The following is a 13,989-nucleotide window of genomic DNA, read 5'->3' on the forward strand; positions in this document are numbered from 1 at the left end:
GTGTTACGTAAAGCCTGATGTTTCCGGTTGCTGTCAGTGAAACAGTCCGACAAAGGTTCCCATCTTATATCACCTTGTTGTAGTTTGTCATGGCACTCAACCAACACTTTGCCGCAGCTGTCACTTTGTTCCTACAGTAAATATAAACTGTACGCTGTACCTCGTGAATAAGGTATAGTAGCTGAATAACGAAGCTAAACAAAGTTAGCTAGCTAGCTGACAATGTAACTGTAACGTTAGCAATTTGTTAGTTACCGGTTCAAACGTGCATGTTTGCAGAGCAGCCCGGTCACTGTCTCACGTCTTTCCTGCTATATTTTAATAATTTAGTTTATTGTATTCGATATTTTAGGCTTTTCACGCTCATTAGAACATTATCGTGTAATTAAAGGTTGTGTTGTCATAGCATGAAGCCGTGTTCTTCTTCGTCTTCTTAGCTAACTGACTAGCATTCACTTTGATGTCAGCGTTAGGTCACAGTACTCTGAATACAGATTACAAAGTGATTTTTGTAATATGTAACGTTATTCACTGGGTTACAAAGAAGGTAATCTAATATATACACTTGGATTACTACAAAATAAAAAAATTATAGCCTTATTCCCATTATACTAATTTTTTGTGGTTTTTATTTACGTGTATTGAACATTTGGGACACATAGTAAACATACAATATCTCATAGGATATATATTTATAAAAATAACATCAAACAGGGTGAACAATAATCAACCTTGATGAAGAGTAAGAAAAATAAAATAAGTGGGATATATAAAAATGGATATAAAAATATAATGAGCAGGCTTATATCTTATTCTCTAGAAAAGATCAACACAAAGTGGAGTTAAGACATCAAAGATACAAAAAAAGGACAATAAATTAAAACAGAAAGAAACTAGAATTGTCCACAAACATTTGAGCTCCACAAAAAATCTTTTTTTTACTTAAAACATCTCAGAATATTTCGATCCAATTCACGGAGCAAGTGTCTGACACGCTTTTCATGAGTTAGAAGGGCAGCAGTGCTTATCATGAAAGAAAGTTACATCATTTTAAAACTGACATATTTTAAAAATCTAATCAAGTAATTATCCTGATTGCATGTAATCCTTCACAGTTTGCAGTGACTTGTCACCGCCCCTCAGAGAAGAACATGGAAAATTAAATTAAATGTGTCATTTATAATCATCAGTACTGTGTGTGTCTTCCTGTAGATGAGATTGCCACGACGGATCCTCACACTACACACAGCACCTGTAAGGAGGGCGTCCTCAGCCCCTGCAGGTGTGGTTAACTTCGTCCCTGCCTGCAGCACCACTGACCTCCAATCCCTGGAGCTGCTGCAGGACTTTGTGACCCGAGCCAGACGCCTGTTTGTCATCACTGGAGCTGGTCTCTCCACAGAGTCTGGGATCCCCGACTACCGCTCAGAGGGCGTCGGGCTGTACGCTCGCACTGACAGACGACCCATGCAGCACGCAGAGTTTGTCCGCAGTGCAAAGTCCCGTCAGCGCTACTGGGCCAGAAACTTTGTCGGGTGGCCGCACTTCTCCTCCCATCAGCCAAACTCTGCACACAAGGCCCTGCAGCGGTGGGAGGAGAGAGGCAAGCTGCACTGGCTGGTGACACAGAATGTGGATGCTCTTCATTCAAAGGCAGGACAGAAAGGACTGACGGAGCTCCACGGCTGCACCCACAGGTGAGAAAACATCATCTGACACATTCATCATGAAGCTGCTCTAATAGTTTGTTCAGTAGATTGTGGTCTTTGGTTTTATTTTATTTAAACAATAGAAATATTTAACAATAGAATCCCAAACAGATGCAAAACCAAGTCCAAGTGAAGTTAAGATGAAGTTAAAACAAGAAGACAAAAGACACAATGCAAAACACAAAATGTCAATATAAATGAATAAAATTAAGAGAATGAAAGCAATAAAAAGACAGCATGTTTTGTTATTTGGGTGAACTGACCCTTTAAGTCACCATCCACATGCACATCCACTAAAATGTGTTAAAAAAGGAAATAATAGAGTTCATGTCTGTGTCATCAGGGTAATGTGTCTCGGCTGTGGTGGCATCTCAGCGAGGGCGGAGCTCCAGAAGCAATTTCTAGCACTCAACCCCGACTGGAGCGCGCAGGCAGGCGGCGTGGCCCCAGACGGTGACGTCTTCATCGAGGACGAGCAGGTCCTTCACTTCAGGGTTCCCTCCTGTGAGGCCTGCGGAGGGATACTGAAGCCTGAGGTCACGTTTTTCGGAGACAGTGTGAACAAAGCGACGGTGCAGTTTGTGCACGACAGGCTGGCGGAGTCGGATGCGGTGCTAGTCGTGGGGTCTTCGTTACAGGTGGGTTTTGGAGAAATGTATGAAGCCTCATGTTGTTTACATCACAGCTCCTCTGGATTTTTGTGTTAAATTGTTTCCCTTTCTGTTTTTTTCCCAAGGTGTATTCAGGATACAGGTTTTTACTGGCAGCGGGTGACAGGAAGATGCCAGTCGCCATCCTGAACATCGGGCCCACGAGGGCAGATCACCTGGCCGAGCTGAGAGTTAGCGGCCGCTGTGGTGAGGTGCTGTCAGTCATTCAACCTCTCTGACTGTCATGGACACACAATTTAGATATTCTGTAATAAGCTGGTCAAAATTCTGTAAAACTACCTCAGATTCAAACAGATAAACAACATACAGACCACCTCAGCTGTTTGTCCAGGAGCCTCTATGCGTCTCTGCCAGGAGAATTTGCTGCTATTATCAAAATAGGTCAAAAACTGACCTCATCTATTTTATGCAGAACAGTTGAATGTTAAAATTGTTCCGGGCCCAAAAGTGTGCCTGTCCTGGAAATACAACTTCCTTGCTCACAACAGATCGGTGTCAGGGGATCAATATCTTTGTTCAGCTAAATCAGAGAGACGACGACTCTCCTTGGAGACACAGAAAGACTAGTTCTGTTAGCATTGCTCTGTGGGTTTAAGTATGTACAGCAGATGATACAGCAAGCATGGTTCACTGTCAGACGGGCCTGAGATGAAAGCTGCGTAATGACAACCTGGAAGCTGAAGCCACGACGTTCGTCTCCGTTCATTGTAGCAGGTACTTTTATTTAAATTAAACGAGCTGCCAGTTACACAGTAGGCTGCTGTACTGACAAATCAGTTCATCTTTCTTATTGTATGTGAAAGAAAACCACAAGATGTTTGTTGAGGTGCAAGCAGGTAACAGAGGAGTGAAGTTCTGGACACTTTCAAGACACGGTGAAGAGATTATAGAAAATATGGTGCAATCAGCTGTTTTTTAAAGGGTGTGATTTGCTCATCTTAGAGAGGATCAGCCTCATGTTTTTATAAAATAATGCTCAGATTTTTGAGCAGTACACAAAACGCTAACATAGTCAACAGTATGGACCTTTTATCATTTTGTGAATAATGTTTAACTGTTAAAGAGGCTGAAGACTATAAACTGTGTTTTCAGACAGATGCAAATGTTAGTGTTTGAAATGTCAAGCTAAAATCATGTTATTTTCTGTTCTACATGATTTAAAATAAACATCGTTTTGTGTATTAACTTTTTACTGTGTATTACTAATGTTGTGAGGGGCACATTGAACCAAACGTAATATTTGCATTCTGTTACATCTTCACCATTTGTCAGTGTGAACTTTAACACAACTGGAGATGATGTAATAAATTGGTGCCCTGACACCACCGATCATCAATCGCACATCAATTTGTGTCAAAGCTACTACAATGAAGAAATTCTGATTTTTGTCTGCAGGTTAAAGAGGCACTGTGTAGTTTTGGAAAAGAAATCCAAACTCAGAAATGTACCATTTACAATATTAATGAAGTAATACAAACTCAGAAATATATATATTTTTTCCATAACTGAATAAACAAGCTGTTCTCGGAGGAAAATAAGGTCCCCAGAACACTGTTTATTTATATTTGATGGACCCTACCACCTTTCTAGCCACAAAGTAAGACAGAACGAACTTGTGTTGTCCTTTAAGGTCAGTTTATACGGTCATGATAATGAAGAGGTTTTTTTAGGCATAAAAATCAATCAGTGAAGATCTTTCTCTTCTGATTAGAATTTATCCTCCAAAATGACATATTGCACCTTTAAGTTCAGTCGTACTGTACAGAAGTCCTTTGCACAACACAAAATGTGACCAATGTAGTTGTTCAACACCTTACAGCTAATAAAATGATTCCCTTTTTGTTGAATTAATTAGTTTTGTGAAGCTTACTGAGCAATTATTGAGTTTTAATATATTTTTTTCAGACTGGATTCAGTCTATATAGGAATCCAAAACAAAGCTTTGTTCTATGGTTACGTAGAATCTCAAATTAATTGTTCTAATAAGTGTATGACCTTGTTGTCTTCATACAGTACAGTTGGTAATATTTTATATACCAGAATATAAACACTGATTACTTTCTAGACTTTGAAAACATCTGTGGAATCTCTGTCGTTCTCCTCTGATATGAATCGCATGATCTGACAAAAATAACGCTCCCTTGGTCTCTTTAATCCATTACTTGTCAGAAAGGTTGTGCATGTGCAGTAAATACCACAACATATTCAGAAATAAACAGCTGTTTTGACACACTTTAATGAAGTGATAAAGTAAACAAACATTAGTTTATCGTCATGACAAAAGTATGCTGCTAGCATCACAAACAGACTGAGGGCAGAGTGACTGTGGACTGACAAACGGTGAGATCCTTGAGGACGTTTTGCTGCTGAAATCTTTCCTGTAAACGAAGCCTCCAGTTTTCCAGGTTGGGCTGCGTCGCTTGAAGCAGAACAGCCGGGATGCTGAAGGAGTACAGAAGACACTTGTGCCCTGCGGAGTCCGCCTGCCATGTTGCTGAAGCTGTAGTCACCATCAGGGGAGTCATGGACAGACAGTTTTCAAAGCTCTTGTTCTGATCAAACCAGTAAGTGACAGGGTAACCCAATAAAACACCAAACACTGTGCACAGGTTCCACTCCTCTGATTTCTCTCCGGCATAATGAGGTTTCTCATCTTCTTTCAGATGTTCGAACCCTTTCAGGAGCAGCAGTAAATCTTGTATCATGCTCTTCAGCTCTCCTCTGAGCGGATCAGTGACGGTGGGCTTCTCCAGCGAGTGGCACACATCAATCACGGCCAAGCTGCCGTCATGAATCAGCTGTTCTACATTTGACCTGACTGCAACTGGATTCACGATAAGAGCATTTCCGTTTAAATCCAGTGTGAGGAGTGATCTAGACACGAGCTGGGAAGACTGCAAAGAGCTCAAATACTGCTGCACCTGATCTGCACTGGCGCTGTTGCTGTCATACAATAAAGCTGGTTTCAATCCCAAATCAACAGCCAAGACCTGAGCAGCCAGCTCCAGACTCTGAGGGACAGAGAGAGATTTCCTACCAGCAGACAGACATTTACGAGCTGCAGCAACAAAGAGCTCCTGAGTGGACATGGCTGCAGAAATCACACCATTCAAATAGACAATGTAACATAGTAATACACTTCAGCGATTAGACATGTTTTGAGAATTACAAAATTAAATTACAGCTTTTCTATGGGTCAACAACAACAAGAACAAAGACTCTGATTTAATGTAATTAGTTCTCTTCAGGCCACGATGACATGAAGCAAGTTATTCTACAGAAACAAGAAGCTAATTCAGGACAGCAGGATGTTTGTTTTAAATGTGTAAAAAAAGTTTCATCATCATTTATTCATGTCCTCGTTCTTCTTTGTTGGTCCAAGACACCTGAAAAGAACAAAAAAAAATCATGACGATTATTTAAAAGCAACTCTGACATAGGTCTGCATACGAACTGCACACACGTAGCAGACGTTTTGATGTTAAATTCCAATTTCATAAGTTTGTTTATTAGTAATGTAAATTGGATGTACATGGACATCACCTCCCACTGGATCAAGTAAAAGAGATGATCTCACCATCATCCTGGTTTCATGTTATAACCAGGTTATGTCACAGGCTGGGGAGCCATCAGGTCAAAATCTGAGAGGTTTCTTGCAACCCAAACACCAGCTGCAAACAAGCCCAGGTTGACCAGAAGATTCCTTTAAAAATGACACAATTTTACAGTAGTCACAAGTAATCTTACAAGATTAACACTTTAAACAATCAGCACAAAAACAACAAACACAATTCTAATGGTCACTGGAAATAAAAAATATTGCCCAGTGACTATAATCAGATTAATCTCCTAGGGGACAAAAAAAGTATTGGGTATCGGTTCTCGTAAACTTAAAAGGATTAATGTTTAGAAAATAAATTTTGCCACTGGAGTCTCTTCAACATCCAGGTAATAAAGTGGGACAGACAGAGGTCGTGTCAGTGGAGATTTTAATATAACTGTGCGGCTTCTCTAACAAGTGATAAGCTATCATATAACACACGGTTGGGCTGGAGCTTTAGGGGGCCCGGAGTTCTGGGACCCCATGACAGCAAGCCATCTAACCCGGTTTGTAATCCAACCTTGACTTTAGGATTTGAAGTTTGACAAGTCCAGAAATGCGAAAGAGGCTGAACGAGGCAAGGACAAATCTCTCCGGCGCACCATGAGCTAACGTTAGCTTCGCGGCTAACGACCACACAGGTCAAACAAATTATTGTATTAATATTAGCTCACCTTCTGAAGTCGTTTCTGTCTGTTGCGAACCGACAAGCTGAACCGATCCACTCCATCACCCCGGGGGAAGAGCTCTTTTTGCCGTTTGATCCGTTCATCTTGCTAACGTGCAGTGTAGCGACAGGCGCAGCAGCAACGAGGAGAACAGACAGGAGGGGGGAGAGTTTAGATGTGACACAAGTACGGTGCCCGATAAAGCTCAAACTTCAGACGTCCTTACACAATTCGATTAGCGTAAGTCCAAAGATGTCAGCTACCAGGTACCGTCGGTTCCTGAAGCTGTGTGAGGAATGGCCACGGGACGAGTTCAAGAAAGGCCGTGATTTGGGGATGTTTCTGCGGCAGAAAGTAGCCGTAGCCTTCCGTGAGGGTGAAAACACACAGGTACTGTAGTTTAACTGGCACAAGACACGGCTGTCCCTCTGCTAGGCTACATAACACACCGAGCTAAGCTAGCTAAGTGGATAACCGTGAGCAGGACAGCCGGGGATAAGAGAGCCGACAGCCGTCGACCTTGCCTAAACATTAGAAATGCAACAGTAGTGGTGCTAATGCTAATGTCAATGCAAATGCTAATGTACTTTAGTTGGTACACTATCACAAATGTAAATGAACCTGATAGCAAGGCAGTTTGATTATGTAAACTTTCATAAGTGGCTAAAGAAAGATTTTAAGTACAGTTTTGAGGTAGTTTCATGCTCCTCATGCTATTGTATGTACTACTGTAAGTACTACTGTTAGTATTGCTATTTTCTCTAATACCGTTATCAGAACCTGCCCAATACTTGATTTTTGGGGAGGGAGTCAAAATTTCCAAGATGGATATATCAGCTGTTATTCACACATTTTTGCACTCATCCCTCTTATGTGAATATCAAACACCTGAGACAAAGATGTGCATAGAAGGAAAGATACTTTACAGTTTAGCAAACTTGATTGACATCAGCGCACTGAAATGGTAAACTTCACTGTGAATTTAATAATTGTAAATTACCCCAAGCATCTTTTATTTGCAAAATATTCTCTCATTCATATCGGCACATACCAGACAATATATACACCCACACCGATATATCTGTGATAGCCCAATATCAGCCGATAATATCCACCAGCCAGTATATTGGTCAGGCTGTAATTGTTATTTTATTTTTACTCTGCTAAATTTCATTAACAGGTAATTATTATTGTAGGACTGGTATCTGAGATTTCTGATGTTATTGCTGCTGATAGCTGATATGGTTATTGTAAAGTTTTTACAAAAATTAATATACTCTAATATTCTTTTTTAACATAAACAACAGTATACTGTATCATATTCCAAGTTCTTGTTATTTATTGGCCAAAATGTCTGTATAAATGCAGCTGTAATAAGCTTTAAATCAGCTGATAATATCAGACTGCCTATGTGTTGGTCCAGTTGTAGTTGGTATTTACCTTTTAAGTTCAATATTTGTAGCAGTTCACATTGTGCTCGATGAGAAATTCCTATTATGTGACACTTATCCTGTCAATATGTTTTTCCCACCAGATCCAGGATCCAGAGAAATGTGACCAGATGTATGAAAGTTTGGCCCGCATTAACACCAACGTATACAAACAAAGAGTAAGTACAGAATATGTTCACATATTTCATGTGCTTCTGTAACTGTATCTATGCATCAATTAATTTATTACCTCCTTACCTAAAATATACATTATAACATACCTTTCCCCTCCAGAGCTGTCTGTAGCATCAAATATATCAGCTAAGGGTGAACTTCTCCATCATGTTAAAGACTGTAAAGACCTTATGGCAATTACTTTATAGCATTCATCCTATGGAAGATGATGATAAAACAATTTCTCTCTTAACCAGTGTCCCATTAACATTTAGCAGCAGTGTAATACAGTACTGTCTCTCCTATGAAACTTAATTTCTTCAAAAGAAATGTTTGAAGACTGTTCATTTGTCAGATAACAGTAAGTTGAAGCATTTAACATTTTTCTTTAGGTTTTAAACATGAAAATTATGCAGAAAATGTATCATGTCATGTAATTATGTCTTTGTGTCTGTTACAGTTTCCTCGTGTAAGAGACACAAGCTTTACTGGAGTTACAGTAGAAGAGTGTAAACTGCTTTTATCAGGTACAGACCCACTGCAACATTTATGTTTATGGCTATTTATGAAACACACTTTTGTTACAGTTTTTTTCTTCTTTCATTGTCCAGGGAACGTGCAACAGATGGACGAGGAAAAAAAGGGTTTGTGGAAGACGTTAATGGAGAGATTCTCCAAATCGCAAGAAGACGTTCCAGAGAAAGCTCCTGAAAAATAACTTCCTTCCTTTCCTTTCTGTTCTTTTCTCAATGCATGTATAAAATTAAAGCTTATTGTTGGTATCTTTATGGACTGTTCTGTTGTCTTTATGATTTACTGCCGCAGACTTTACAACAAGGGAATGTGAAGAAGGGTGATTGGAGAGGAATTCCCTTCACAAACATAAATTAGATTAAAATACTTTATACATTATTGGATTTTCTTATATCAAAATCATGTTGATGGTACAGTGTCTTGTAATAGGGTGAATGGTGTCTCTGTGTCAGCCACTTTGCCCCCCATCACTTGTTTCTGCACTATGTAACTTAAGTGAGAGGGTAGGATCACAGCATTACATACATGTTTACTTCACCAACTCATAACACTGTTATGACATAATGAGTTTTGATTGTAGTAAGCACATACATTACGTCTGACAAACTGTTACAGAACTGGAAATTGTATTTACTACAGCGGTGTCACACTCAAACTGTGGGCGGTGGTAAATTGCACAAAATGTCAATTCCCACATAATAATGCTTTAAAGGGCTGCATCCACCCCACGAGTAGGTCTTAGCTATATTATCCAAATTCTGGGATGCACTATTTCAATTTTCTATCCACCACTATCAATTCTGATACATTATCTCAGGGCCTTTGCAGATATTGACAACAAATGTGATACCAGTGTTCAATTTGTTCACCGCACTGCACATAACTTATTGGAATCATTTTTATGCAAGGTATACAATAGTCACTATCGTGATAAACAGGATAGAAATCTTTATTTTAATTGATTTATAGCACACATGGAACATTTCTTCATATGAAAAAGGCAATTAATTGCAGTGTTACACTTTATTTTAAATACACATGAACATGGACTTGAATGCTATTCTGGCAATTTAAGAGCTTTGAATGAATGCACTTTTTTAAAATTAGGGATCTGTTTGTTCAGATCAGAGGCAGGTTATTCCACAGTCTGAACATTCAAGCTATGATCAGACTGAGTGACACATCTGCTCTAGTGTAATAAGCTGCCATCTCAGGTGCTGCACATGAATGTAAACTAACAAGTCTGCTCGAGAAAATATAAGAAGACGACTTCTCAATTACCTCATGACTTTTTAAATCATTTTTCCACATTAATCTGCCATGTTTGAAGATATTGACTGGCCTGTGATAAGCTGATATTTCAATATTAACCATCAGAGATAAGAGTCGGGCATTCAAATTATTCCAAATGTAAGCAGTTGGTTACAAAGCACACAGAACTGTATCCTACTCTTCCTTCTTCTCTGGGTTGTCTCTCCATATGCAGTAAGTGAGGGAGGTGGCGAGGCACAGCCAGGACAGGTAGGGCGCCATCAGGAGAGTGGCGGTGCGGCTGATGGAATACCAAGACACCATGGTGGCTCCGACAGTCCCAGTGAGCATCATGATCTCAATGAGGGCCTGGATTGGACAGAGAGAATGTGTTAAATAAACACAAAGCTGTCACACTTGCTATGTCCCTCATAATCCTCCTATTTGATTTCCCAGTTAAAAGAAAAATTACATTTGCGAGGTTAACTTACCCATTTCAGCTTGTGTGCGCCAAAGAAAATCGGAGTCCAGGCCCAGTTCAGAGCTAGCTGCAGCCCATAAAGTCCCAGTGGAACCAGTGCATCCTCAGTAAAACCCCCCAGCTCTTTCCACACCAGGTAGGAGCCATACCTGCATGACAACATTTTAAAAACAAGCTAATTTAGAGAAGGAAGTTGCATCACAGAGAACAACAGGCTGCAGAACCCAGTCAAGATGATGCTTACCCCATGCCTGTATACAGACAGGTCCACACTATGGGGAATGCTGCATTTGGTGGGCGCCATGATGGTCTCTGCAGGGTTGGGTACCAAGTCTTCACCTCTTTGCGTGTGATGTAACCGCCATACAGCCCGCCGATGTGTGGCAGGGCAGTCATTCCAACCAATGGCAGCCACATGTTCTGAGATGAGAGTACAGCACATCATAGCTGTTAAACCTCTGGTAGGGCTGGGTATCAAACGTCAGCAAAAAACGTTTTCAGGAATGATTAAAAGGTGTCAGCGGCACTGATTATTAAAATGTATGGAAAATCGTCTGGTCAGATTCATACTCTTACTGTCCTGATGCGGGGCAGGTATTTAAGGCTTTTTCACTGAAAACAGCTGCTTGCTATGGCCAAAAACAACAATGAGAACAGTGAGAGTGACCAAAATGCCAGGTTTACACCAAAAGTACCCAGAAGGTTTAGTCCCAGAAACTGCTCTTCAGTTGTGGGAAGTGAAAGGTTTTTTCAGCCCGCAATGATTAGGCAAATTAGTCCACTGACATACGAAAATGCTACGGCTGTTTTGACAAGTCATTTTTGTACACGACTATACAATGACGACTGTACTTCGTCGGTGGCCCATCTATTGTTTGCTTTCTTTTCTCACTCCATGATGTGTTGCGAACAAAAAAAACTGGCAGCATTGATTTAATTAGGGAACACATGATAGCATCAGAGGTGGAGCCCCACTGAAGAAGCCAAAAAAGTTTGATTTCCTGGGTGTAAAATGACCCAGACATTCTGCAAACCTTCCACATTGTATGGCCCATAAAGCATGTGCACTAGAGACTTCTGCCGGTCGAGAGACTAACTTCTGGTTTAGCCCTTTGCTGACCTGAATGGGAATGAAATAATTTAATGATGCAGCTATTATAGACTTTCCAAATGTAATCGACTAAATGGCTCAAATTCTGATAGTGAAACCCCATCATTTCGCGGGGGTTGCGATGCTCAAAAAACACTATCCAGTGTTATACAGCTGCTTCTTTCACAATGTAAGCTTATGGGGAAAAGTATTTTTGGTCCAGTGTGCATCCAGTGAGGTTTTGGCCACCAAGTTAAATTGGCTATGAAACCCGGTGTCAATACTAGTGACTCCCATTCACATAGAAGAAGTTATGTCATCCATTCTTATTGTGAAAATATTGATGACAGCTGCTTTAAACATTTAAAAAATATCAGCCTTTGCATTACAGTATTGGTCAGTCTGAGAGAGATGCAGTATTTTAGTTTGTTTTATTGTGGATGCTATCTTTGCCCAGGTTTGTCTTGTAAAAGACATCTTTATCTCATGGCACTTAAAAAAGGAGGAAGGGTCGATAAGTTACTGAATCTTCCTTTGGGGCCAGACTGGTGAGAGTTGTATTGGAGTTATGCGTGGAGAAATACACTTCAACCCAACATATCTACATCCTATGACTTCTGATGAAGAAATGCCTCCAGAAAATTAAAGACCACACTTCAGAGAGCAGGTTAGCCACTGATGTTAACCCCCAAATGATTGTCATGACTGAAAATATTGTGATTAAACGAGGCAGGTCTGACTGATGAGACTGCACTGCGAACAGGAGGTTTTCCTGCACAAATCTGAGTAAAGGAATAACATGTCAATATAAAAAATCAGTGGTTAACCTACTCTCTACATCTCCCAAAGACCTCAATACAACAGGCACCGCAGTCTGGCCCCAAAGCATTATTCAATGACGTAATGACCCTTTCTTCTCTTTTAGGTTCCTTGGTTAAGTAAAGGTGAAATAAGAAATAAAAATACACAATTTAGGACGGTAAAGGCCTAACTTCTCTAGTTTTTGTCACATATCATTACTGTGATGATGTTTCAACTTTAAGTGCAGACTGACCAGAAGATTAACTGCGGTACAGGAAGTTTCATGTTTCTTAGAAGCTGATTTTCATGCTGTCTTGAAAATAAAAAAAACAATAGGCTTTGAAATGTATGAAAATGCACTCAAAAACGTAGTAAAACAAAAAAAACGTCTCAAGGTAACAGCAAATGATGCAAATTTGAAGCTAATTTGTCTTTTCTTTCTTTTTCATGTGGAAAAACATGACTTCTGCCGCAGTTTTCAAACTTACCGCTGAAGCTAATTTTACTACCACAATATTGCACGGAGGTAACGCAAGGTCAAAGCTGTCACACGTTACTTAACTCACCCGTCACTCAGTTGTTAGCTCCTCCGCACAGTAATGTATAATATGTGCGTCGCTCTCTCGGACTACACACCTACAGTGGAGACCTCAGGCATGCTGCTGTATTGTGATATAAGCGTGTTGAGCGGGCAGGGCCGTCTTATCGGTGTGGCCAGTAACACATTCCTCAGACGCTCCCTGCACCGACACACACACACACACACAAACACTGTGACGTCGAGGCGTGGTTAGCAACGATTGGTCGCCAAGACAAACTCAAGAGGAGACTGACGGTCAGCTCGGTATTTCGGTAGCTCAGTAAATGTGTTTTATAACGCTACCGAGGTCCAAAGGTCACAAAATGTACTCGCTGTGGTTACCCAACCTCCTGCTCGGCCAGAAATGACACATTTCCTTGTTGCTTACAAAACACACACAGCTGGATACGTGACTGGGTAGGCGACAGCAAAGATTAAACACGCCGTCGAGATAGTTCCCCACCCCTCTCATAGCGAGTTTGACTTCCGCTAGAAACGTGAGAAACATGTCAAAATTGTCTTGTTGCAAGTAGCTTCTACAATAATCGAGCTTCCGAAGACATTTAACTTAACTTAAAAAAAAAAAAAAAACTTAAGCCATGAATGCCTAAATAATCAGATGCCTAGTGACATAGTGGTACCTCTCCCGGTTTTGTGGCTCAGTTACAGTGGGTGCATCTACATGTCAACATGTGGACCTCCTTACTCACATTAAATCATGAATGAAATTGTTTTAAAGGTGCTGTATGTAAGATTTGGCCACCTGCTAAATTCATAAACAACTCCAGACATAGCTGCTAACTGCTGCTAACTGTAGCCTCTGTAAACTGTGTGTGTGTGTGTGTGTGTGTGTGTGTGTGTTTATAATCGGACTATCATCTAGGGCCTATAGTTAGCATGCTAATTTCAATAGTGGCTCTGGTAATTTTTGTTAATTTTTGAAAGTTTTAAACGCAAATTCTTACATATCGCACCTTTACACTTAAGCCGAAACAGCTG

General features: G+C 40.4%; 5 protein-coding genes across 5 annotated transcripts; 2 read left to right on the forward strand and 3 right to left on the reverse strand.

The window, feature by feature from the left end:
* Nucleotides 1–71: 71 nt before the first annotated feature.
* sirt4 (sirtuin 4) lies at nt 72–3,565 on the forward strand. The gene is made up of 4 exons (XM_073468314.1): nt 72–172; nt 1,213–1,697; nt 2,053–2,347; nt 2,446–3,565. The coding sequence occupies exons 2-4, from the start codon at nt 1,213–1,215 to the stop codon at nt 2,596–2,598; spliced, it is 933 nt and encodes a 310-aa protein (XP_073324415.1). The 5' UTR covers nt 72–172; the 3' UTR covers nt 2,599–3,565.
* Nucleotides 3,566–4,600: 1,035 nt separating this feature from the next.
* c6h1orf74 (chromosome 6 C1orf74 homolog) lies at nt 4,601–5,469 on the reverse strand. Its single transcript, XM_073467843.1, has one exon. It carries the CDS (start codon nt 5,467–5,469, stop codon nt 4,678–4,680), a length of 792 nt encoding a protein of 263 aa, XP_073323944.1. The 3' UTR covers nt 4,601–4,677.
* On the reverse strand, nt 4,601–6,808 carry tomm6 (translocase of outer mitochondrial membrane 6 homolog (yeast)). The gene is made up of 3 exons (XM_073467847.1): nt 6,656–6,808; nt 5,958–6,083; nt 4,601–5,766 (listed from the first exon to the last, which is right to left on the reverse strand). The coding sequence occupies exons 1-2, from the start codon at nt 6,751–6,753 to the stop codon at nt 5,987–5,989; spliced, it is 195 nt and encodes a 64-aa protein (XP_073323948.1). The 5' UTR covers nt 6,754–6,808; the 3' UTR covers nt 4,601–5,766; nt 5,958–5,986.
* A 61-nt stretch (nt 6,809–6,869) lies between these two features.
* uqcc2 (ubiquinol-cytochrome c reductase complex assembly factor 2) lies at nt 6,870–9,041 on the forward strand. The gene is made up of 4 exons (XM_073467845.1): nt 6,870–7,039; nt 8,184–8,258; nt 8,714–8,780; nt 8,865–9,041. The coding sequence occupies exons 1-4, from the start codon at nt 6,902–6,904 to the stop codon at nt 8,969–8,971; spliced, it is 387 nt and encodes a 128-aa protein (XP_073323946.1). The 5' UTR covers nt 6,870–6,901; the 3' UTR covers nt 8,972–9,041.
* A 671-nt stretch (nt 9,042–9,712) lies between these two features.
* Nucleotides 9,713–13,141, reverse strand: tspo (translocator protein). The gene is made up of 4 exons (XM_073467844.1): nt 12,977–13,141; nt 10,764–10,939; nt 10,530–10,668; nt 9,713–10,407 (listed from the first exon to the last, which is right to left on the reverse strand). The coding sequence occupies exons 2-4, from the start codon at nt 10,934–10,936 to the stop codon at nt 10,234–10,236; spliced, it is 486 nt and encodes a 161-aa protein (XP_073323945.1). The 5' UTR covers nt 10,937–10,939; nt 12,977–13,141; the 3' UTR covers nt 9,713–10,233.
* Between the last annotated feature and the right edge of the window lie 848 nt (nt 13,142–13,989).

The sequence above is a fragment of the Pagrus major genome, chromosome 6 (assembly GCF_040436345.1).
Source record: "Pagrus major chromosome 6, Pma_NU_1.0".
Taxonomy (NCBI): Eukaryota; Metazoa; Chordata; class Actinopteri; order Spariformes; family Sparidae; genus Pagrus; species Pagrus major.